We start from the raw sequence: 24,827 nt of genomic DNA, 5'->3' as shown, positions 1-24,827 counted from the left end.
GTCAAAAACGTCGCGCTCCGATTGGCTAAAAATAAACATCAAAAAAAGTAAACACTCAAAACACAAAAAAACTAGACCGCTAAACATAGCCAACGTCGAAGTGACGCATTGCGTCGGCCATTTAAAAAAAAAAAAAACGGGACTCCACAAACACGTTAAACACATAACACCACACAGTTAGTACAAAACATACACAGTTACATTACATACAAATATACACAATAGACAGAAGAAATACAAAGGGAACATCTAACACCTTTTGTAAAACACAACACATATTACTTAATTAATATTAACATACACACACTCATAACATCACCCTCACACACCAAAACTATCACACTCCTTCACACACCCTCAATAACCCTAACACAACATCTCCCTCATACACCATCACACACCTTCAGCCTCACACCCACTTACTCACACTCACGCCCACTCACACTCACACACACTCACACACCCTCACTCCCCTCAAAAAATAACACCCCTCACAACAAGCTCACACTCACTACACCGGACAGCCGCACCCACTCACACCCCTCACACTCTATCACCATCAACACCCCTCCGCCTCACACAGCCTTAGCCTCATCCCCTCACCCTCACACACGCACAATAACTCTCACACCATTACCCTCACACACTCTAACTCTCAGCCGCAACAACTCACTCACACTCACACTCCCTCGCTCACCCTCACACTCACACACTCACACCCCCTCACCCTCACACCCCATCACCCTCACACCCCCTCACTCACACTCACTCACAATAACTCACACTCAAACTCACACACCCGCACGCTCACACACCCTCACACGCCCTGTGCCTAACAACACCTCTCACACCCTCAATAACCCTCACACACACTCACACTCACACACCGTCACACACCATAAACGTCACACCCCATCACTCACCCTCACACACACCCCCTCAAACTCAAACACCTTACACTCACACACACACGCTCCACTAAAACTCATTGCAACACTCTCAAACTCACTACACCACACACACTCTCAGACGCAAACAACAACACTCATCCTCATCCTCATACACACTCACACCCCCTCACCCTCACACCCCATTACACTCACACACGCTCACACCCCTCACACTCACAACACCCTCACACCCCCTCACTCACACTCACTCACACTCACTACCAATGACTCTAACTCACCCTCATACACCCTCACGCTCACACACCGTCACACACCGTCAGACACCCTCTGATTAACTACACCTAACACACCCTCACTCACCGTCACACACACACACCCTCATCCTCAAACACCTTACCCTCACACACACACGCTCCCCTAAAACTCATCACAACACTCTCACACTCACGACACTTCACACACTCTCAGACGCAAACAACATCACTCAACCTCACACTTACACACACTCACACCCCCTCACCCTCACACCCCATCACACTCACACACCCTCACTCACCTCACACTCACAACAACACCCTCACACCCCCTCACTCACACTCACTCCAAATAACTCACACTCACCCTCACACACCCTCACCCACCGGCACACACCCTCTGTGTAACAAAACCTCGCACACCCTCACTCACCCTCACACACACTAACACTCACGCACCGTCACACACCCGAAAAGTCACACACCCTCACTCACCCTCACCCTCACACACCCTAAAAATAACACCCCCTAACGCTCACACCCCCTAACACTCACACCCGCCTAACAGTCACCCCCTAACACTCACCCCCTCACCCTCACCCCCTCAACCTCACCCCTCACACCCTCACACTCACTCTCTCAACACCCCACCCCCTCACACCCCCTCATTCACCCTCATTCACCCTAACACACCATCATCCTCTCACACACCCTCTCACACACCCCTCACACACCCCCTCACTCACGCTCTCACACACCACCTCACACACCCCCTCACTCACCCTCCCTTACACTCCCTCACCCCCTCACCCTCCCTCCCCTCACCCTCACCCCCCTCACCCTCAACTCCCTCATACTAACCCCCCTCATCCTCAACCCCCTTAACACTCACCCCACTCACCCTCACCCTCACCCCCCTCACACTCACCCTCACCCTCACCCGCACCCCCCTCACCCTCACACCCCTCACCCCCCTCACCCTCACCCTCACCCCCCTCCCCCTCACCCTCACCCCCCTCACCCTCACCCTGACACCCCTCAGACCCCTCACCCTCACACCTCTCACCCCCCTCACACTCACTCCCCTCACCCTCACACCCCTCACCCTCACACCCCTCACCCTCACACCCTTCACCCTCACACCACTCACCCTCCCTCCCCTCCCCTCACCCTCACCCCCCTCACCCTCACCCCCCTCACCCTCAACTCCCTCATACTAAACCCCCTCATCCTCAACACCCTTAACCCTCACCCCACTCACCCTCACCCCCTCACACTCACCCTCCCCCCTCACCCGCACCCCCCTCACCCTCACACCCCTCACCCTCACACCCCTCACCCCCCTCACCCTCACCCCACTCCCCCTCACCCCACTCCCCCTCACCCTCACCCCCCTCACCCTCACCCTGACACCCCTCACACCCCTCACCCTCACCCCCCTCACCCCTCTCACACTCACCCCCCTCACCCTCACACCCCTCACCCCCCTCACCCTCACACCCTTCACCCTCACACCACTCACCCTCCCTCACCCTCCCTCCCCTCCCCTCACCCTCACCCTCACCCCCCTTACCCTCAACTCCCTCACACACCACCTCACACACCCCCTCACTCACCCTCTCACACACCCCCTCACTGACCCTCTCACACCCGCTCAGCCTCACCCTCACTCTCCCTTACACTCCCTCACCCCCTCACCCTCCCTCCCCTCCCCTCACCCTCACCCTCACCCCCCTCACCCTCAACTCCCTCATACTAACCCCCCTCATCCTCAACCCCCTTAACACTCACCCCACTCACCCTCACCCTCACCCTCACCCCCCTCACACTCACCCTCACCCTCCCCCCTCACCCGCACCCCCCTCACCCTCACACCCCTCACACCCCTCACCCCCCTCACCCTCACCCCCCTCCCCCTCACCCTCACCCCCCTCACCCTCACCCTGACACCCCTCAAACCCCTCACCCTCACACCTCTCACCCCCCTCACACTCACTCCCCTCACCCTCACACCCCTCACCCTCACACCCCTCACCCTCACACCCTTCACCCTCACACCACTCACCCTCCCTCCCCTCCCCTCACCCTCACCCCCCTCACCCCCCTCACCCTCAACTCCCTCATACTAAACCCCCTCATCCTCAACACCCTTAACCCTCACCCCACTCACCCTCACCCCCTCACACTCACCCTCCCCCCTCACCCGCACCCCCCTCACCCTCACACCCCTCACCCTCACACCCCTCACCCCCCTCACCCTCACCCCACTCCCCCTCACCCCACTCCCCCTCACCCCACTCCCCCTCACCCTCACCCCCCTCACCCTCACCCTGACACCCCTCACACCCCTCACCCTCACCCCCCTCACCCCTCTCACACTCACCCCCCTCACCCTCACACCCCTCACCCCCCTCACCCTCACACCCTTCACCCTCACACCACTCACCCTCCCTCACCCTCCCTCCCCTCCCCTCACCCTCACCCCCCTTACCCTCAACTCCCTCATACTAACCCCCCTCATCCTCAACACCCTTAACTCTCACCCCACTCACCCTCACCCCCTCACACTCACCCTCACCCTCCCCCCTCACACTCACCCCCCTCACACTCACCCCCCTCACCCTCACACCCCTCACCCTCACCCCCCTCACCCCCCTCACACTCACCCCCCTCACCCTCACACCCCTCACCCTCACACCCCTCACCCTCACACCACTCACCCTCACAACACTCACCCTCACAACACTCAGTGCTACAACACATTTTGTGTTACAATATGTGTCAGATTTACGAAACATAAAACTATTGGCATTGTAAATAACAAAGCAATTATTTTCGCGATTTAAAAAAAAAACATCCTCACCCTCAAACTTTCACCCTCAACACCTCACTCACTCTCACTCTCACTCACCCTCACTCAGCCTCAACTACTCCCCCTCACCCTCACTCACCCTCAACACCTCACCCTCACTCACCCTCACTCACCCTCAACACCTCACCCTCACTCACCCTCACCCACCCTCACCCTCACTCACCCTCAACACCTCACCCTCACACAGTGCAATAGCTCTCAGACCATTTCAGTTAGAGCTTTTAGAAATATTTATGGCTTTTTTTATTTGTAATTCTTTAGCATTGGCTACAGGAAACAAAAATGATAAACATTTACAAAAAAAACCCATAAACAATTCTAAAAGCACTAACTCTAATGGTGCGAGACCTATTGCATTTCCAATGCTTGTTTATAAAGGAGGAGATACTTTTTGCAAAAAAACGGACTTAGAGCATGATATGAGAGTGCATGTTTGATTGCAATCACGATATGATGGAGGATGGCAATGGTGGAGATACGCCTATACTAAATACTAGGCGGTGGAGATACTTGTGGTCAAATGACTGGTTGAGTGGTATGACCCGAACTTCCGGGTGGAGGTGGCACTGATGGCGCAGAATGATATCTTGGGGTTGCGCTATGGAGCCCCCATCCTGTGGGCCCTACCAGCAGTCACGAGATTGGTCCTGCTCACATAGAGGTCCACCTTACGATGGACCGGATGTGATTTGAAGATTAAACTTGAAACTCCCCTGTGGCAGTGTAAATGGGTGAAACACTCAGCAGTCCTTGAAGATTGAAGGATGGGAGCCTATTGGTGTATTGTCATTAGTCGACCTTTGGCAAGGTGCACAAATGAAATCCTTTCAGGATCTCCTAACTGAATTCGAATGACAAATCTCAATTTTACCATTATCCACAACTATGTCATGCGCTCATGTCCCATTGGGAATCTCTCAAACTGAATATATCCCACTGGAACAAAGATGCATATTGGGTCCCTTAGTGAAAGACGGGATATCGTGGATATACAAGACCCTGGTGATCAACTCCCCCGGCCTCCTCTCGAAGCTGATGGCTTGCTGGGAAGAATGGCTGTGCCCACTAGACGACAGCTGCTGGAGAGATGCTTGTATGTCCCCACGGATGCTGATTATTTAATTACGTTTCCGGCTTACCTACCTATGACCTATTTCACGCCCATGAGATTGTGGCAGGCAAGAAAGCTACCAGAACCCATATGTTTTTGCTGCTCAGAGGGGCAGGGTGATTTAGTTGCTACATTGTATGGAGATCTTTGCTGCTCTCATGAGGGTTCTTGGGGCGTGGGTATTGGAACTAAGCATGGGCGAATTTTGCGAATCTGGCGTTCGCGAATTTTGCAAATTTGCGAACTCGTAATCCGCAAAATCCGCTAATTCTCGCGAATTTGCGGATTTTTTTTTATGTTCGCAAGGATTTCTGCCAGTTCGCAAGGATTTCTGCCAGTTCGCGAGGGTTTTGTACCAGTTCGCAATTGCGAACTTACATGTCGGCTCGCAACGTCACGATTATGTTGTTTCTACGTCTGGTTCATCATCACAGGTTCCCAGAACCCTCTGTTTCACCCCTGCCAACCTCTGTTTTACCCATGCCATCCTCTGGTGCATCAATGCCACCCTCTGATTCATCATCACTGTAGATTATGGGGGGGGAAAAGCAAGCACACCTGCCTGCTTCATCTGCCATGAATTAATTTGGGGTTGATTTATTAATGTGTCACTGTTTTAAAATTCCAGTCTGGCACCTGCTTCCTTATCTGTAATTTGCTTTCTGTTGCAGTGCAAATTTTTTTTCCAGGACCTTTGTGGCCTACTTGTAGCTATTCTATGAGCCTGCTGTGAGGGTCAGAGCAGGGTCATATAATTGTTGCAACTAGCAACTGAACTCTGGAGGGGCCGTTGTCAGGAAGCACTACAGGGAATGGTTACTAATGATGCGTTTGAACTTTTGAACCTGCTGAATGCTTTTTTTGTGTTCGCAAGGATTTCTGCCAGTTCGCAAGGATTTCTGCCAGTTCGCGAGGGTTTTGTACCAGTTCGCAATTGCGAACTTACACCGCACGCAGCAAAAAATCCGCTGCGTGCGAATTTGCGGATTTTGCGGGAAATTCGCGGATCTCGCGGATTGCGAATTTACCGAAAATCCGCCAAATCCGCGAGCGTAACGGATTTTCCGCCCATGCTTAATTGGAACCCTCTTCCGCGTCACATTGTTGGATATTCTCGAAGATCTTTGGGGAAGCTGGGGGGAATTCCCTCTTGTTGGGATTGGAACCATTCTTATCAAAAGAGACATGGCCAGACACTGGAATTCAGCAGTCCCCCTACCCCTGTCCATTGCTGAATGGCAGGCATCAATGGACAGGTGCATGGAATAAGAAGAACCAGTACATGTATCTATTGGTTGCCCTCAGAAACGCAAGAAAGTTTGTGGGAAGTGGTGGACAGGTTATGGTTTTAGATAATGTATACTTGGATTTTCTCTTTGTGTTGCTCGTTGTGGAAACCTACTTAATGTGATGGTAGTGTGTATGCTGTTTTCCTTGACTTAAAAACAATAAAATCTAGTTACAAAAAATGCCTTTGTGAATTGACCCCTCCGAGTCTCGACATTGAGTAAGAGCTCTTCACTTTTTTACTGTGACCACTGTGTACTGTCAGGCTTGTTCACAAAGTAACCTGTCCGCATAGTAAAAAGCAAGGTATCTGCATTTCTCTAGTAATCCGAAATCCTTGTCTAAATAATATATGACAAGTTCACACACGAGTAAAAGGAAAATCTCTCCTCGTGCTTTGACGGTGCCCATCATTCTTCTAGCAGTCTTTAATCCTGTACTGATGTAAGAAACGTTCTTGAGGACCACCTAGTGCTTAATTTGAGCCAGTGAGGGCCATTGCCATTGGGGACCAGCTCCTATCATTCCGCATCCAATATTTGCAGAACTCATGAGAGGGAAAAACCTACAAATCTGAAAGACGGATGAGGGGAAATACTGAAAAATTATCACAAAGCAGGAACGTGTGAGAGTGAGATAAAGGCACATGGAGTGCCTGGTTGCGGATTAAAGAGGCATGAGGTTTTACAAATTGGGCACTGGGCCTGATAATACCTTACCAGTTTTATACTAGGGCACAATTCTTATCACCCTAGTTAGCAGATATTGAAACATGCTCAAACATTATCATTCAGTTATGTGAAAAAGTGGAATTAGCCACATTAGTAGTATATTGTGCAACAATACCAATTTGACATGTCCCAGCTGTTCCAAACAGTGTCTTAACCCAAAATGATGGGGCCCTGCTGCAGACTTGCATGAGGGGTCCAGGAGTCTCTTATATCTCACACAAATATTCATTGGCCTTGGGCTGAGTAGGCCCTCCTGATGTTTTAGGGGCCCAGGGATGGTTTGGGGACACCTGCAGGGGCTTGCGTTATGTCCTTGTGTCGTTTTTCATATGCTTTTACTCATGCCATTGTGTCATTTCTCTGGTGACCTGCAGCGTAGGGGGCTACTTTCAGAAAAGGATGGGCTGCCATGGCCCACCCGTGCCCCTTCGACCAGTTCGGGTCGCTGTTGCCTGCATCATGAAGCTGGTTTAAACATTTTTGCTAGCAAGGATTTTGGTTTCCAGTCGGCCCCCTTAACAAGCAAAGGCTCCCCTATTGAAACACAGCCTCCTCCAGGTAACGCCATGCAAAAGAACACGCTGCTTCACAACTATTTGTAGACAATGAAACTATCAGTTGAACTCCGTTGATCTTCATGCGTCCAGAGCCCAAACATTTTCAACGCAGGCTAATCCCAGTTCTTACGCCAATTTAAGCACACAATGTGCAACTGGACCATCACAAAAAAACATCAGAAAGATTAGACTGCATTTGACTCATTAGACTTTTTTTGGTAAAAAGATCTAATAAATTTCAAACGACTGCTAAAGGAGTAAGCAGTATATATTGTATAACTTTCCTCTAAGACTTGGCACGGCCTTTCATAACTTAACTATGTTTGTTTTGTTTGTTGGTAGTGTTTGATTTCTGCTGTCAAAGCAACCAGCACTCCGACACGAGAGCATACCTGGCCTTACTTCCAGTGTTTCTTTTGCCTATAATTATGCAGTTGCAAAAACTGTTTAGCTAGCGTGACTGTGCACCACAGAACACTCTACTATTTCTGATGGTCCACAATTTTAAATTGGTAACAATCGCACATATGCTTTACAATACATAATAGTACTGTCTGCATTTACAAATAATTTAAAATTACAGATTGTCAAAACCTCTTTTCTAGAAGACGAGTGAGGCCCCTGCCCTGCTTCCGCCAACTCTGAAGCAACCCGCCTGCCAAATCTAGAGCTCCTCTCTACTCTGGTACATTATTTTCACAGACCGTGATCCTGATACATTATTTTCACAGACAGTGTTCCTGCCGCTAAACAGCTTTCAGACTCAATGATACTGTCCTGTTTAGTCACTCCAGCAAAAGCATCTTCTTTGCTGACTGAGCCCTCAGCGGGGGTGAGCAAACTGAGCAGCATTGATCATGTGCTATGGGACTGTCCTAAATCAGCATTAAGGGGCACATTACGATCGCGGACGGACTTGCGTCCGTCCCCGAACCCTGAGTAGGAGGGAACGTCCGCATTGACTGCGCCGTTCCCTCCTGTGCAATTAGGTTGTGACCGCCACCCGGTCACATCCTCTATGTAACATTGCGGCGGGTGCGGCTTCAAGCTGCACCCGCCTCAATGTTAAAAATGCGGTGCCTGCCGATTTCAGCATACAAATGCAGGGGGGTACCATAGGTACCCCCCATGTGCACCCCCCACCCGCCCTTCACCCAGGGGGGCCCGCTACGGGCCCCCGAGGTGAAGATCCGTATGCTTTTTGTTTGCCAGCCATCCTAATATGTCTGGCGGTGTCTGAGAGACACCGCCACCATATTAGGGCTTTTCCGCCGCGGTTGTACGCCAACCGCGGCGGAAAAGCGGCGGACTGAAACCAAGACCCACCAGCCATCCTAATGTGGCGGTGGGTCTTTGGTGGGTCCGCAGAGGATTTTCCGCATCCTCCGGGCCGGCGGTGGCCTCCGCCGGCCCGGAGGATGCGGAAAATCATCCATCATAATCGGCCCCCAAGCTTGGAAGAACCCCCCCACCCCCCCCTACCAGGAAGCTGCCTTACTATATTGATGTGTAGTCTGCCCCTGTCTATGTCAAGAAGGCTTAATCATTCTCTTGAATTAATGATGCTTCACGGAACCAGATGTTTATATATATATATATATATATATATATATATATATATATATATATATATATATATATATATATATATATATATATATATATATATATATATATATATAATAGTTTAATCATGATATTCTACTATTAGGCCTTTTCCTTGTATGACGTGGAAATAGGTCTGATTGTTTTCCAGTGGACCTTTCACACGGGATCCCAGCTTCCTATTGGACTATTTCTAAAGGAGTGCTGGTGTCCCCTCCTAAGATTCTTCTAAGAAAAAGAATTATATGCAGAACACTTTCAAGCCCACCATGTGAAACCCTCACTCAGCTCTATAGAGTGTTGCAGATTAAAGGGACATGCAGTAAATGATGTCACAATAGTTCTCAAAGCCCAGGCTGACATCATCCATCAAAGCAGCCTTCTAGAATCCCTGTTGTTGTGTATTGTTAGTGATGCAGGATGGAGTAGGAGAACTAGTGTTTTGCTCAATATTGGATGGCACCTTTAAGATCAGGTTCTAAAAGCTGCCCTCAAATCTTCTCTTAAAGTGAAAGTTACACCGAACATGTGGCAACCCACAGTACAATATCCAGGAATCACTTAGTTATTTTATTTATTTCAACGAGTTTTTCTAACTAGAGCAATTGGAAGTTACGTTTTTTCAAGTGTAAGTCAGACTTATCCTTGCACATATTTTTTCTCACACAGAGGTCTCATGTGAGCAGATTTACTCCAGTGTGTGGAGACACGTGAATCCTTTTGTCGCTCGTACACTCTTTTGGGAATTCACAAACCATTTTATGACCTCATTCTTCCTGGAAAATGCAAGAGATATACTCCAGTAAAAGGGGGCAACGTAAATCACTTTCTACTATGGGATGGAGAGGGAACACATCCAAAATGTATAAGGGTACAGGGGAAGTGGTTTCTCCAGGGGTGGAAATATTTTACCAATATAAAAAAGTCATCAAGTGCATTTACGCTTGCGCTGACTTTTTTTGCTCCATAGAACATTCGTGTTTTTATTCTTTCATAAAGAACTGGTATTTTCTCACCTTTTCTAAGATTTTCTAAAATTGCACATGGAAAGTTGCAATTGGCACAGGTGTTAGGACATAACTTGGAAAGGTGCATGCCTGTGCGCTAAAAGGGGCAAAATGGTGTTGGCCGGCCATTTTGTGGTGCTCCAAGTTTTGCCTGAATAAAAAAAAAATTGTGTAAATAAAAAATTATAAAATCAGGATTTTACCAAAACTTGAAGAACCGTATTTATTGTGAACTGCCCCAATGAACCCCATCAACCGTTTCTTAAACTTGTCTGTAATGAATATACTGACTAACCAATAACTTTTCACACTACTTTTTTTTCTTAGTAACCTACACCTGTTAGTTAGGTTCTGCCTCCTCTTTCAGGTGGTGGAGACATGTAAATCTACACTTTTTAGTAACTTTACACTCAGATTTTGTGAATAGCCAAAAGTAGTAAAGTTACTCAAAAGTGTAAGAGTAAGCACGTGTACATCACTTACAAGTGTAACTTACTCTTGTGAATAGCCCCACACATATATTTCTCAGCTCACATGTCCTAATAGGATTTATGTCAGGGCGATATGAATTTGATACCTATTTACATCACTAATATTAATTTATTATGGTACATATTCAAGAGAAAAAGACTCTGAGTGGCGTTTCCTACAAGAGTCACACTACCATAAAAAATTCTAGCATTTTTCTGTGTTGCCCAACTCCAAATCAGGCGGCAGGTCTTTGTCCCAATGTCAAAGCTGCATGAATTGCATCTTGCTGTAACCTGTATTTTTCTTTTACCAGTAAAGATAGGTTTATCATTGTACCAAAATCCCTTTAAACTTACTTTCATAACAAATTACTACCCAACTTGCTCGCTGGTGCTTCTTGTGTATGTCACACTCCTTTAAACAAAGTCACCATAGCAAGCAGCGTCTTAGACTGTTCTGTTAGTTACATTTTTGGAAGCTTTTGGAGTCAGGCATATTATGCGTTTGTTATTGCACAGTTTATATGGTTACTTACTGGGGTAAACACGTTGCAGGGCAGGGCAGACTAAGTGGTATTGTTCACTCTTTCCGAACTGGAAACCTAGTAAGACGACCTAAAAATAGTCTCGGCTGAGGGGATTAAGCACTAACATATGTTGCAGGTTGAGCAATCCAAGTTTCCAATGTGTTGTGCTGAAGTTTCGAATTTGAGCAGCAGAAGCAGGTGGCTGGGCCTGGAAGAATCCTAAAATAAAAGGCCATTGCTTTTATAGCAGAATGTGAAATCTGTCATGTGGGCACCTGGCACAGGCACACACAGTGTAATGTGCTCCCTTTATGTGCCCAAGGCCTGTTGACTGCTGCATTTATGAGTATATTTGTGTTGTCTAGTTTCATTTTGTAGTTTCCTGCAATGGACATCTTAAAAAACGTCTATTTGAATCGTAGAGTTAAATGTTATGGCATTCTTACTGTCCCCTTTAAAATGGGCTTACGATGTGCGTCATGAAATATGTACAGTTGTTAAGGGTTTCCCTATCACTATGGGGCACGTGCATCAAGTTTTTTACTGGTCGCAAACGCGCCGATTCTGGGAATCGTCCCGTTTGCGACTGGTAAAAAGCCATTTCCGATGCATCAACCCAAAATGCATTAGCAAATAACCTAATTTGCGAATACATTTAGGGAATCGCAATTTGCGATTCCTAAATGCAATGCAAGAAGCATTTTCAAAATGCAACTTTACATTAAGGAATCGCAAATTAGCATCAAATTAAAGTTGATGTTGATTTGCAAATCCTTAGAAAAATGCAAAAAATTGAATTTTCCTAAGTGCAATGTGGCACATACAAATGGCCTTAGGGGCCTGTGTGTGTGCCTCATGTGCACACTTAGCTGTTTTGGGGGTGCATCCGGGGGACCGTAGGCCTCCTAGCACCCTTGCAATTGCAGTCGCGATTTATGATTACCTATTTGGTAATCACATTTTGCAAATGATTTCCTATTTATTCCCATGGGCCTCTAGGGCCATAGGAATGAATGGAAAAGCATTCCCTAATAGCGAATCTCAGTTTGTTATTCGCTATTAGGGAATGTGTAGGAATCACATTTATTTTTGCGAAACCTACATGCATGAAGAATTGTGACTCCTAAATAGTGATTCCTTAAAAATCGCTATTAAGGACTCGCAATTCCTTTTCTTGATGCATGTGCCCCTAAATGTGCAACACTGCTACAAACAGAACCACTAGTGCATCTTCAGGACCAAACGCTAGCCCCTGATATTCTATTATCATATAGTGGTTACGTTTATCTCTCAGGGCTTTGGAAATTCCAGTCCATGCAAGGTTGTCAGAAGTTGCCTGCAGGGTTAGGCCTCTCTAGTGTTGCAGAGCAGCCACAGCACGGATTGATCTGTTTTCTTTTAGAAGTTGCCAGTACCGGCTGGTCGATGTTCAACAGTCTTTACAATGCAACGGGGTCTATTCGTGGATGACCAGTTGTGAACTGGATAGACACAGTCTTTAATCAGACTATTGGGGTAGTCTTCCGTCAGACTGCGAGGCTGGTGTCTTTACAGAAAGGTAAGTAGACATCTACCCTAATCATGGGAGGCCCCTCTGAAGCAAATACAAGTCAACAGCTGCCCTTCCTGTCTGTCTGTTTGGATTTACAGACCGAATTCTGTCGCAATTCCCTTCTTTCTGTGTCTGCCACCTAGTTCCACTTCCCTCTGTAGGGTCATTTTCCCCTACCAACTTATACCGCAGCATAGACTCCAAGAGGTTTAGCTGCCAAGACTCTTCTAGTGTCTAACAATGTATGCAAGACCAACACCAACAATTCTATGCAGTCCGTCCTTTTCGCGTGTACTGCTTTCTATTCAGTTTTGCACAAGATATGATTCTAAAGAAAACCCAGTGCTAGAAAAAATAAAAGGGACTATTGGTAAACCAGAGAATCACTGGTATTGTAATCAGATGCTATTCGTTTTCCTCTTCTCTGTAGAGTATTTGACGGTAATCTCGCCAGGATGAGCATTAAACTAATACTTGGCAATGCATAGGACGGCGACAAACAGTTAAGAAGCTTTTCAGCCTCACCTGGAACCAAGGAGTAAAATAAAATGGCAGCACTTACTAATTTTGTGATGCTACATACATGTTCTGACAGCCACCACTTGACTCGGTAGTATGTTAAATGCATGGGGGTGAAAAGAAACAATTCGTGCTAGATAAACCAATGGTGCAGGGAGACAATGACACTATTACGGAGTCTAAATAAGTGAGAAGTTTATTTCATAAAACTTAAGCAATGGGTCAGAAGGGATCCAGCTCCATAGGTGCAAAGGCTGATGTGGAGGTTTCTTGTTATTTTTAGGTCTGCCTTGACAGTGCTGCTGTTGCCAGACCTTATGTAATCACCAGAAAAAAAAACGTTCAGAAATACTACAAAGAGGGTTTGTGGCTCCGCCCATATATATGTTGGTTGTGGTAGTAGGTGTATTTTGATTGGAGAGAAGTTATGTGTTTCAGCTGAAATAAATATTATGATTCTATTGCAGTTTTTGTCCTGTGGGAAAGTTTATGCTCAGTAGAGCAGGACTGAGTTATAGTGACAAGCCTTTGATCAAGGGTATAAACCTGATAAGTTTATTATGAAAAGTTATGACAAAGACCGTAGTCCTGACAAATGTATTCTGAAACGCACATGTAAAATGCAATAGACCCTAAGGGTGGATTGTCATCACACTGCGTTAAAGCTTGCAGACCGGCTTTTTGTTATAGTGAATCTTGCAGGTAACCATAGTAGGTAAAGATTTTGGTTTTGGTTACCCTTTGTGGCAACCCCTTGGGCTAGAAGATTTGCACTTTGAGAATCCTTGATGTGCAGTTTAGGAAGGGTTGTACAATATTTTGCCAATCGTAATTAGTATGTTTGTAATTTTATGACTACAAAGAGAGAGGAACTTTGGATCTGCCCAAATGTTGTCCCCTGTGTACATATTTCGATTGTGCAGAAGTTGTGTGCTTCTGCGGAAAGAGAGTGCTTGTATTTCACTTTTCACTTGCTGGAAAGTTTATGCCTCTCGCTAGAGGACCGAGTTGGTTATGCGACACGCCACTAATCATGGCTATAGTTCTAATCTGTTTATTGTGAAAAGTTACTACAAAATCGGAAGTAGAGCTGGCTTATTTACTGTTAAAGCATATGTAAAAGCCAAAGGTCCTTAAAGGGGGGATTGGGATTACACTGTGAAGCTGGTAGTTAGGTATTTTGTAACCGGGGCAGTTACGGATCACTGTAGTAGGTTAGGGTTTTGGTGTGGGTTACCCCATGTGACCATCTATGGGGTGTAGGATAATGAGAATAATGAAAATGTGTCACTAACTGTGTAGGCCGGAGTTATTTATTGTGAACATAATATGTTAAAACCAATAGGCCTACAAGTGTGGATTGTTATTCTACTGTGTCAGTGATGAAGGTCCGTATTACATTACTTGAATTCCACAAACCACCGAAGGAGGTAAGTACTCATCTTTCAAAGGTGAGACCTATTGACTTGCCAATGCTTGATTTTTAAATTTGTTGAAAGGGGGCATTGATACAATGATTAGGGAGACTATCTACACACAATTATCTCTGCCATGGCAACTATCTGGATGCTGTGGTAGCGACAGCTCTTATTTATAAACTAGAGATAAAGAGGTTGTGCTGTCAACGGGTGACAACACTAGCAAAGACGGTTTTCTCCATTAAGGTGTACAGGAATTATGTACAAAAATACATTTTACTTCACACTACTTCTGTATGATGATGTTGACCCACAACTCATAATAAAATCAAAAATTACCCTCTTAAGGATAGACCCAATTAAGATAATTCATTGTACATAGAACTTCAAAGTAATATCCCGACCCTTTTTAATAATAAGACACTCATTACAAGGTGGCTACTTAATTATGAGGGGGTCGGTAACCATAGTTAAGAGCCCCATTGGAATAATCCACTGGACACTACAGATTTGTTTACTTTCATCCAGCTTAAATCTCCAGTGAAAATAAGAATTAATTGGGGAATCGGACCTGAAATATATGATTTCCCAGGGGTTATTTTAACATTTTATTAGTGGATCCTCGGGGATCCAACTTATTTTGGGACTGATTTTCCACTGACAACTGAGTTATTTGTACTTTACACTATCTGTAACTCCAGAGTTGAGGAGGTTCCAGCCATTTTCCTGAACACTCATGATGAGGGAGGGTGTAAATATTTGTGAATCTGTTGCACCCAACGTTGTCCATTCTAGTAACATTATGTCTCCTTATTGGAATCACCACCGTTTCTACTTTTAATCAATACTAAAGGTACAATAGAAGTATTTACTTCCCTTATCAGAAAGGAACGTCTTTGGTGTGGGTAAGGGCAAAAGAGAATGCGTTACAGTTTTCCAGGTCATTAAAACAGTGGAGGATGTGTTCTCGCCGGTAAACAACGTTTATCTCGAAAAGTTTTCCCCACAAGGAATTACAACACCATTGTTACAACGACCACCTTGTAACCACGCATTCCGTTACTTCGCAAGTCGGAACAACGACTTGCGAAGGGGCAGAAGGTGTTGGATTTAAAATCCAACAACTTCCCTACTATCCGCATAGACTGGAGTTGGAATAGTAAATTATACTGTTCCAACATCTAGCGCGCCCACCCTCCGCAAGTCGTTGCTATGACTTGCGTGGTAATGGTATGCGTAGTTACAACGCAGTCGTTGTAACGACCGCATTGTAATTCCCTGCGGGGAAAAAAATAATGCGGTAAAAAGAGGTATATTCGTTCTCGCCTAATTACATTTACTCCACTCTTCCTATTCCGTGATTTAGGCAGAGTGAAAAGATATTTCTGGATATTTCCACTTGCAAATGTTGTATTTTTACCAAATTTGCATTCAATCACATTCAATATGTGTCAAACTAGTATCTGGGATGTATGCAAGTGACTACACATGAACCTGCAAGATTGCTTATGTTTCAGAAACCGATTGCTATTTTGGTATCAAAATTGTACTGTTTTCTGAAGCTGAAATGAATTATGTTGTTCTTACAATAGGAAATAAAATATGACTCTTTCAGGACTTGGTTGCTACTGGATGAGAATCACACAAAGATCTTCATGGGAATATAGTCCCTTTTCTTTAATTCAGGATTTTCTCCTCATTAGGTCTATCCACAATACTAATCAGATAACGTAGATCCAAGCAGCCTTCTCAATAACCAACCCTAATGATCAACTTCCTGTGTCCAATGTATTCCGAATACAGCCACAATGTTTGTGATGGGGTTGGGAATTAGCAACAAATAACCCCAAACCTCCAAAGCCACTATAGATTGTGCTTCCCCATCACATAAATTTCAGAACACCCGCTTTTCCCAGATAGCCAATCCCAAACTGCCCCATCTTACCTCTATTTAAAAGGCAACCTCGAACCACCAAGAGAAGTTGTAGTGTCTTGGTGTGGACACGTTCTAGTGTTTCTATGCAATGTAATACACTCTACACCCACCCACCACAGACGTCATGGTGTCACATGACGCTGCCAATAAAAGAGGCTGAGCGCACGTGCTCAAGACCTTTCCTACCACTCATTCCTGGTGTCTGTGTCATCCTTGCTACACCTACCATGAGGGCCCAGGGCCCATACATTCAATCATTACAATGGCGACGAGGTCGGTAGCGCAACCCATGCGTGCCACTACCAATCACTGAGGAAAAGGGGGAGAGAGTGCCCGCCTGAAGGGCACCCCCTGCAGCAAGGCACAGCGAGAAGAGAAGCCGGTGGGCACGTCGGAGCCCCGCAGTGACCGGGAGCCACCCAGCAAGCCGACCGGAGCCCACCCGCGTCGACCGCCACCAACGAGTGCCACCAAGCAACAGCGGACCGCCCAGAGCCCACCTGCGACGGCCGCGTGGCTGAAAACCCCCACCGGAGAGGTGCACGGGCCGGGCGGAGCCCACCCGCCGCGACCGCGACGGAGCATCTGGCCCGCCAGCCGAAGGTGAGCCCCACGGGCGAAGTGCCCGCCATGAACTGTGCCACTGAATAAGCAGGACCAGCGGAGCCTACCCGCGGCCTGCCCGAGTTGTCCCCCGCCGCGTGTGTGCTCAGAAGCGGCGGGGCACAGAGACTAAGGGCGGCGTGAGGAAGTGCGGCCGGACCCGCAACACCCGTCAACAACGAGGGGGAGGGAGCGGAGTAGCTAACCGCCTCCCGACCCCCCTCGCAACGTGATCAAGACCAAGCGGAGCCCACCCGCGGCCTGCCGGTGGCATCCCCACCGAAGAAAGACTCTGCAGCGCCAGCGGAGCCCACCCGCGGCCTGCTGACGGCACCCCCGAGAAGGATAAGAACTGCAGAGCCAACGGAGCCTACCCGCGGCCTGCGACGTCCGGGACAGGTCTCCGCCGCGCAGCGTGTGGAAGGTGAAGCTGCTGCGGCGGGAGACTGGAGCCTAATCAGCATTGAAAAGGCAGAGCCGGCGGAGCCTACCCGCGGCCCGCCTTGAGCACCCCTGCCCACGGAGGAGTGACCGGAGCGACGAGCTCCCCCACCGAAGTGAAGCAACTTCTCCCCCGCCCGCGAGAGACTGCCGAGACGGCTGCGGACGGAGAGAGAGAGCGAGGGAAAAGCGGGAGAAGCATACGGCCAGTGTGGCCGTGAAATAAAGCGTCCCCACCTAGTGGACAGGAACAAAGTGCCTGGAAGCGGCCCGCGCCGCCAAGATCAACAGTCCCCCCTCCTTATGTGCTCGCAGAGTGCCAGCAAAGCGGTCAACACCGCCAAAAGTTTAAATTTGCCCACCGGGACACTGAATCAAGAAGAACCACGGTGCACCCACAAAGACAGCCAAATTGCCCCCAGCATCAAAGCCTGCACAATACAATAAGGGAAATAACTGTGCTTTTGCAATGCATTCCGGACTTCAACACACTGATGCTTCAGTACATTTACATTGGTGAACACTAAAGCAAAATAAATCGACTCACCCATTCACAGCAGCAGCTCATGCACTGCAGCAGCTCCAACCCCCTGTGCACTGAAGCAGTAGAGTGCACACCCGGGAAGACAATACAGGCTGCCAATAGATCCAGCAACACTGCCACCCAGTGGCCAAAAGTAATACTGTACCAACATCTTCCAGCACAGAAACAAGCACTGCTCAACGCAAAAGAAGTTAGCACCATCTAGAAGCAACAGACGGAGTAGCGCCCCAAGGGAAAGCATCTCAACGCCGCAATCCAGAAAGCGCGCTCCGCGCAGAAGACAAGGAAGAGAAGACAACAACACGCACCAGCAAGGAGTCGGCAGATGCCACTTCCAGAGTGACGTGGGAAGAGGCACCAACGCCTCACCAAGCATCCAAGCAAGGACAAAACGTCTGGAGAAAACGACTGCCAAGCACTGGAGGAACGATCAGGGAATAAGACTGCCGAGATCAGAAGACGGAGAGAGCAGTGACTTCTAGTGGCCACAGGAGATCACCGCAGCATCAACTACTCCCGCCAACGGTCCGAAGCAGCAAACTTCTGACGCCATCCAAAGCAGCAAGTACCCGACGGTCCAAAGCAGCAAAGTACTGGACGTCAGCCAAAGCAGCAAGAAAAGACGACAGCCAAAGCTGCAAGTACCGACGACACGCAACAAGTGTCCGAGAGCCTTGAAAAGAACGGGCGCAGATAACGCGCCACGTGGCAAGGCACTGCCCCCACGAGATGGAAGAAGGGCACAGGTAACGCCACAGTGCAGAACAGTTACCGAAGAAGACCACTAAGCGTGGCACCCCCAGAAGCCGATCCACAGAAAGATCGCGTACCAAGTATGACCCGCGACGGGTTATCTAAACCTACATCAGAAAGTCCGATGGACGACTGAAGAAACCTGCCAAAACATCAGCAGGAGCGGACCGCCAAATGGTCCAGGACGTTCGACCTAGTCAAGGTCTTTAAACACCAACCCACGAACGTCACCTACAAGAATCTAGAGAAGAGGGTTCGCGACGCCAACTCAGGAAGCTGAGGAAGAAGGAGGAAGTGTTCCAGTCGGGGACAAACCAGGATCACACATGCAGCGGGCGCGCCCTGCATGGAGGAGCCAGGTCAGGAGAGAAGATGCAAGATCGGACCGAGTGATGTCGCGAAACAGGAAGGGAGTAGAGGAGAGATCCGAGTGGCATGTCTGCCACTGCGAAAAGAAAGGAAGGAGAGGAGAGATCCGGGTGGCACGTCTGCCACTGCGAAAAGAAAGGAAGAAGAGGAGAGAGCTGTGTGGTACGTATGCCACTGCGAAAAGAAAGGAAGAAGAGGAGAGAGCTGTGTGGCACGTATGCCACTGCGGAAAGAAAGGAAGAAGAGGAGAGAGCTGTGTGGCATGTCTGCCACCATCAGCAGAAAGGAAGAAAAGGAGAGATCTGCGTGGCACGTTAGCCACAGTGAAAAGGAAGAAAAGGAAAGACAGGGGCAACCCTGCCACGGCTTGAGAGCAAGTAAGGTATCCACGTGGCCATTGCCACAGTTAAGAACAGAAAGAAGTATATCCCCGTGGCCGTTGCCACAGTTAATAATAGAAGGAAGTAAAATCACGTGGCCGTTGCCACAGTTAAGTAAGGAAGGAATACATCCACTTGGCTGCTGCCACAGTTAAGAGGAAGAAGAAGTCAGTGCGCAGTGAGTCCCCACAGTGAGCCCAAGGCCAACCATCATTCCACGGCGAACCACGAGAACTCCAACCGCACCCGTCACCGCGGAGGTCAGCAACAGAAAGATTGTGAGTACAACGGGGCTCCCCAAGGCTTGCAGACTGTTTCCATCAGCACTACCAACCAGACCTAAGCGGACAGTTGTTCCCCTAAACAAACTGAACTCCATCTGCCCAATTCCAAGCAGCGGCGGATTGAACAGCTTGGCGGAACTGAACACTTCACTGCATCCTGAGAGAAGTTAATTCCCCAGATGTGTATTATTAAGTTTGTCTTTTCATTGATTAAAAAGGGGAGTGATGTAGTGTCTTGGTGTGGACACGTTCTAGTGTTTCTATGCAATGTAATACACTCTACACCCACCCACCACAGACGTCATGGTGTCACATGACGCTGCCAATAAAAGAGGCTGAGCGCACGTGCTCAAGACCTTTCCTACCACTCATTCCTGGTGTCCGTGTCATCCTTGCTGCGCTTACCATGAGGGCCCAGGGCCCATACATTCAATCATTACAGAAGTCAGTGCTCTGATTATACAGGATGACATTTTGAACCCAGATTGACGTTTTACATCCGGTTGCCGGTACTCTTTGGTTACCACAGAGCAGTGGAACTCCATACATCAGTTCCATCAACTCATTTAAGAAAGCTTAGCTCCCAAAAATGTATGGATGTTTTCAGGAATAATATAACATATTGAAGACAGTATTCCTTTGAAAGAATCCATTGCTGATATAATGGCCAATGCAATACACAAGAAGCATTGCAAGTCCTATGCATTCTTTAAAAGTATGTGATTGTTATCTGTACATTTTGCACAGTTTAACCAGAAATGTATGCCATATAAGTGTTAATATAACTAAGACAAATCTTTTCTTTTCTTGTAGGTTTTTGAACCCCGTGAACATGATCCTTGGCACCCTGGTAGTCACAGCGCTGTTTATGGGGTTTGTGTGGACGTCAAATAACAAAGAATTCATCCGTAAACTTAAGAAGCAGTACCCAATGATGTTTGTCTTGGCAATATTAGTATCCAGTTATTTTATTATCTCCCTTTTTGGAGGTGTTATGGTGTTCATCTTTGGAATCACTTTTCCTTTGCTGTGTAAGTTAAAAACAAAATTATTTTAAAGGAAATATATCCACATGTCCTCATTAAGAACTGTTGAGTGTGACTGTCCTATTCCTGTCTTGGGGCCCAGGCAGGTCGCTGGGAGCGAGGAAGTGCCAACTTGGCGCCAGAAATGTGTACATAAATAAAAGATGCACCCTCTTCTCCGTCAATAAACCTAGGAATTCTCTGGGTCTGCTAATTTACTGCCCCCAATGCTTCATGTTTTCATCAAAAGTGATGGAATTAAACTGTTAAAAGGGACCTGAACTTTCAACAGTTTTCTATTAAGGATTTGATCCAAGTGGGGTTAAAGAACAGTGTAATCCCTATCATATTTCTCTGTCTCTCTACCTTCCCTCTGCTGCTTGTTCTTGTCATAAGAGACAAGAATTATGGAGTGTGAGTCATACACAAGTCAGATCTCTGTACCTGTTCCTTTCAGGTGTAGACTGTATTGCTTTTGGTGCCTAATACATCTTTACATCTTTCAACCCTAGATCATTAGAGAGATCCTCAATAACCATTTTTGCCTCAGTGTAGGATTGCCTGTGCCAACAGAGCTAAAAGACGTCAGAACCTGCCATAGTGACTGAGTTGGATATGGGTATGGGACTGAGGAAGAGGGCTGCTCCCTACACTCATGGCCTATTTTTTAGCCAGTAGTGGAGCATCTCTTCCCATTCAGCCCAAAACAGAGATCTCATGTGGTCCAGTGAATGTTGATTAAGAAATTAGGAGGTTTTGAGCTTGGGGAAGATGGTCTCTAAGCAAGCTGCTTGATAAGGTGGCACCTAGTGCCTCTCTTCACGTTTGAAGACTGGAGAATGTCCTGCTAAACACAACATTTCAATCTTATATTTGATGCGTATTACACTTGAAGGTGGGTTAATATTGATGCTTGCTAGGAGTTCCAGAATGACGGAACAGAAGAAAAACATGTTTGTGGTGTGTGTAGCTGTACAGATGCTGTGCTTAATGCCACCATCTAGTGTTTGGCTTGGATGTGTACAACTTGTTTTTCTTCAAAAAGTCTATTCGAGTCACAGGACCTGGTGACTCCACCTATTAGTGGTAACACGTATGGGCATCAGCTCCATTGTTAGATTGTTTTTCGTCTGCTGTCTGGTGCAGACGCGTTTATGTGATCTCTAGTTCGACGCTGCATGCTGTTCTCGCCGGGCCTTCGGATCTGTTCCCCGTCGGTGCAGAAGATAAACAATTGCGTTTACCTTGGCATTACAAACTGGTCAACAACTTTCTGGAGACAACCACGGTGGTGGAGAATGTCCACTTCATGGAAAGAACTCAGTTTCGATTCTGTCCCAATTGCCACACCAAGTATCCGAGATCAGATCTCCTCGAAGTGTGAAATCTGTGTTTGCCCCTGAATACCACGAATACTCCTTTTCAGCGTGCTTGGCCTTTAGAAACAAAAAGACCCTTCAAAATCGAAGCGCACACCGCATCACCTCTGCAGGTGAGAACACTCAGAGAGAGGTAGGAGTCAGATGCTGAGCACCCAGATACCCCATCTGTCTGGGTGAGGCGGCATTCTCATTGCCAAATGTTGATTCCAAAGCAAACATCAAGGAAGAAGAACCTCCGCTGGCTCAGCGTCCTCTGAAAGTCGCAGTGAGTACTCTAGCTCCCTCTGCTTGCCAGAAAACGGCACATCCTTCCTGCTCCTGTGCCATACCTGAGGCCTCAGATTCACCACTGCTTCACCATCCGAGCCGGACTCGGCACCCGAACACCATACAGCACCGAGATCCTCCATGAAGCTTTGAACATCAACCGCCGCTTCGGCATCGGATCTGAAAATGTGCGCTCGGCCACCCTCTGATTTGAAACATGTGGCCCAGAAGCCTACGGAGTGGAAACACACTGCATCACAACATTTAGGGCAGAGAAACACTGATCCAAAGCAGCCAGACTTGAGACACTCTTAGCCAAGAATAACTTCGATCAAATGTGGTCGGCTCCCCTATTCAGCTCCATTAAGGCCCTCTACAGCAGCATCCTTTACTGCTTCGGAGGATTCCGAACTACCAATCCTGCAGCAACTCCAAGAACACCTGGACACAAGGAAAAACCTATCCGCATCCAGCCAGGTACTGGTCGGATCCTGGCGAAGCCTGCGCAGATGTTAAAGGATCCTGCCGTTCAGAAAAGGAAATTTACTTTTGAGGAGGTCATCAATTCTCCAGTGGCACCCAAATCCAAGAAGGCTAAGAGACACAATGCTCATCCCTCCCCTTCACTCCTTCCTCCCCCTTCTCTTCTTTCCCCTGCTTCTCCTCTCTTGCCCGTAGGTTCTCCACAAGCTTGATAGGCTTTCTGCTTCGGTAAGATAGCGCATACTGGGATCAGATGGAAGATCTTGTCTGGCATCTCCCAGAGCTGTATCGTTAAAGTGGACAGGAATTGGTGGCAGAGGACAAAATCTTCTCCAACATCTGCTGCTCAGTGGGTGCTGCTGATACAGCTGCATGGGGGGGGTAAATATGTGCATGGTGTCTATATAGGTGCTTCCCCAGCGCGCTGACATCAGTTCTTTTCTTTTAGCACCAGTCAGCACAGGTCTGGAGAGCTGCCATCAGTAATTATTTGACTGACCTTTTTTCGACTTTTTTGTTGAAGTTTTTGTTAGATCTTTCTCCCGGTGTGGAAGGGAAGTCCATTAGGAAAGCTGGCTTCAAGCCATGCGGTGCCTATCAAAAACAGATGTTGGTGATGGACCCACATCTTGTTTGCCTCTGGTGCTTAAAGTGCAGCCATGATGCAAAGACCTGGGAGCGTCTCTCAAGCTCCTTGCTGCTTGACGTGCGACGCCTCAATAGTCTCGATCCTGGTCGAGAGGTATATCCCGGGATCGGTCATGGAGCCATCTTCCCTTCATCGTCCACAAAATTGTCCGGGTGTTCGGCTAAGTCCCACAAAAAGAAGAAAAGTAAAAAGTCATGGAGGTCTTCGAATTCACCATTTCCATCAAAGTCATTCAACAAGACAAGGGAGCATTGTCATTCAAGGCCTTGCTCTGCGGTTGCGCCTGCGCCTGAGCCGGTTTCGCGCCTCCCTGAGTGTCCGGGAGTCGGAGAGACCCCTGCCCAACTCTGCCAATTTAATAGGGCCATGTACCTCATATTTGAGTGGCCTGTCACTGCTGGGGTGCCTTTGGGACCCACAGGTTGAGGAGGGGCCTCTGCTGGTTCCCCGTATGTGGGTCTGCCCCTGTGCCGTTTGGGAACTTTGGATCTGCAGATAGGTCTAAATCGGTGCTGGTTGTGCCACCTCGACCTTCCCCAACGCTGGTCCTGATGATGACGCTTCCAGCAGCGCCTTTCCCATTCTCATTCCCAGCTGCTACACTGAGGGGCGTTGCATGATGCCTACTCTGGCGCCGACTGGAGCCTTGCCTTTTAGACCAGAGCCTGAGTCCTTTTCTTACGGGCTAGGGCTTGGAGAGGTATGGAGGAATGGGAGAGGCCACTGAACCCTGAGGAATACCATCCCCTAGACCCCCAGCATGGATTGGTGTACGGAATTGGTGGGCGCCAGTGGACTGGACACCTATCCAGATGCTGCCATGGTCTCTTCTCCTACTGTGGCTATGAAGACGGGGATTCCTTTGTTATGATGGTGGGAAGGGTGACCTA

General features: G+C 47.8%; 1 protein-coding gene across 2 annotated transcripts in view; it reads left to right on the top strand.

Moving 5' to 3' along the window:
- ARL6IP5 (ARF like GTPase 6 interacting protein 5) overlaps positions 1–24,827 on the top strand; it is a 134,033-nt gene that overhangs the window by 89,472 nt on the left and 19,734 nt on the right. For both annotated transcript variants that reach the window (XM_086939030.1, XM_086939031.1), the window contains exon 2: positions 20,945–21,162. In XM_086939030.1, the coding sequence (XP_086795156.1) occupies positions 20,945–21,162 (218 nt within the window). The remainder of the gene's footprint in view (positions 1–20,944; positions 21,163–24,827) is intronic.

The sequence above is a fragment of the Lissotriton vulgaris genome, chromosome 9 (assembly GCF_964263255.1).
Source record: "Lissotriton vulgaris chromosome 9, aLisVul1.2, whole genome shotgun sequence".
Lineage (NCBI taxonomy): Eukaryota > Metazoa > Chordata > Amphibia > Caudata > Salamandridae > Lissotriton > Lissotriton vulgaris.
This window is presented reverse-complemented; position numbering and strand designations above follow the sequence as displayed.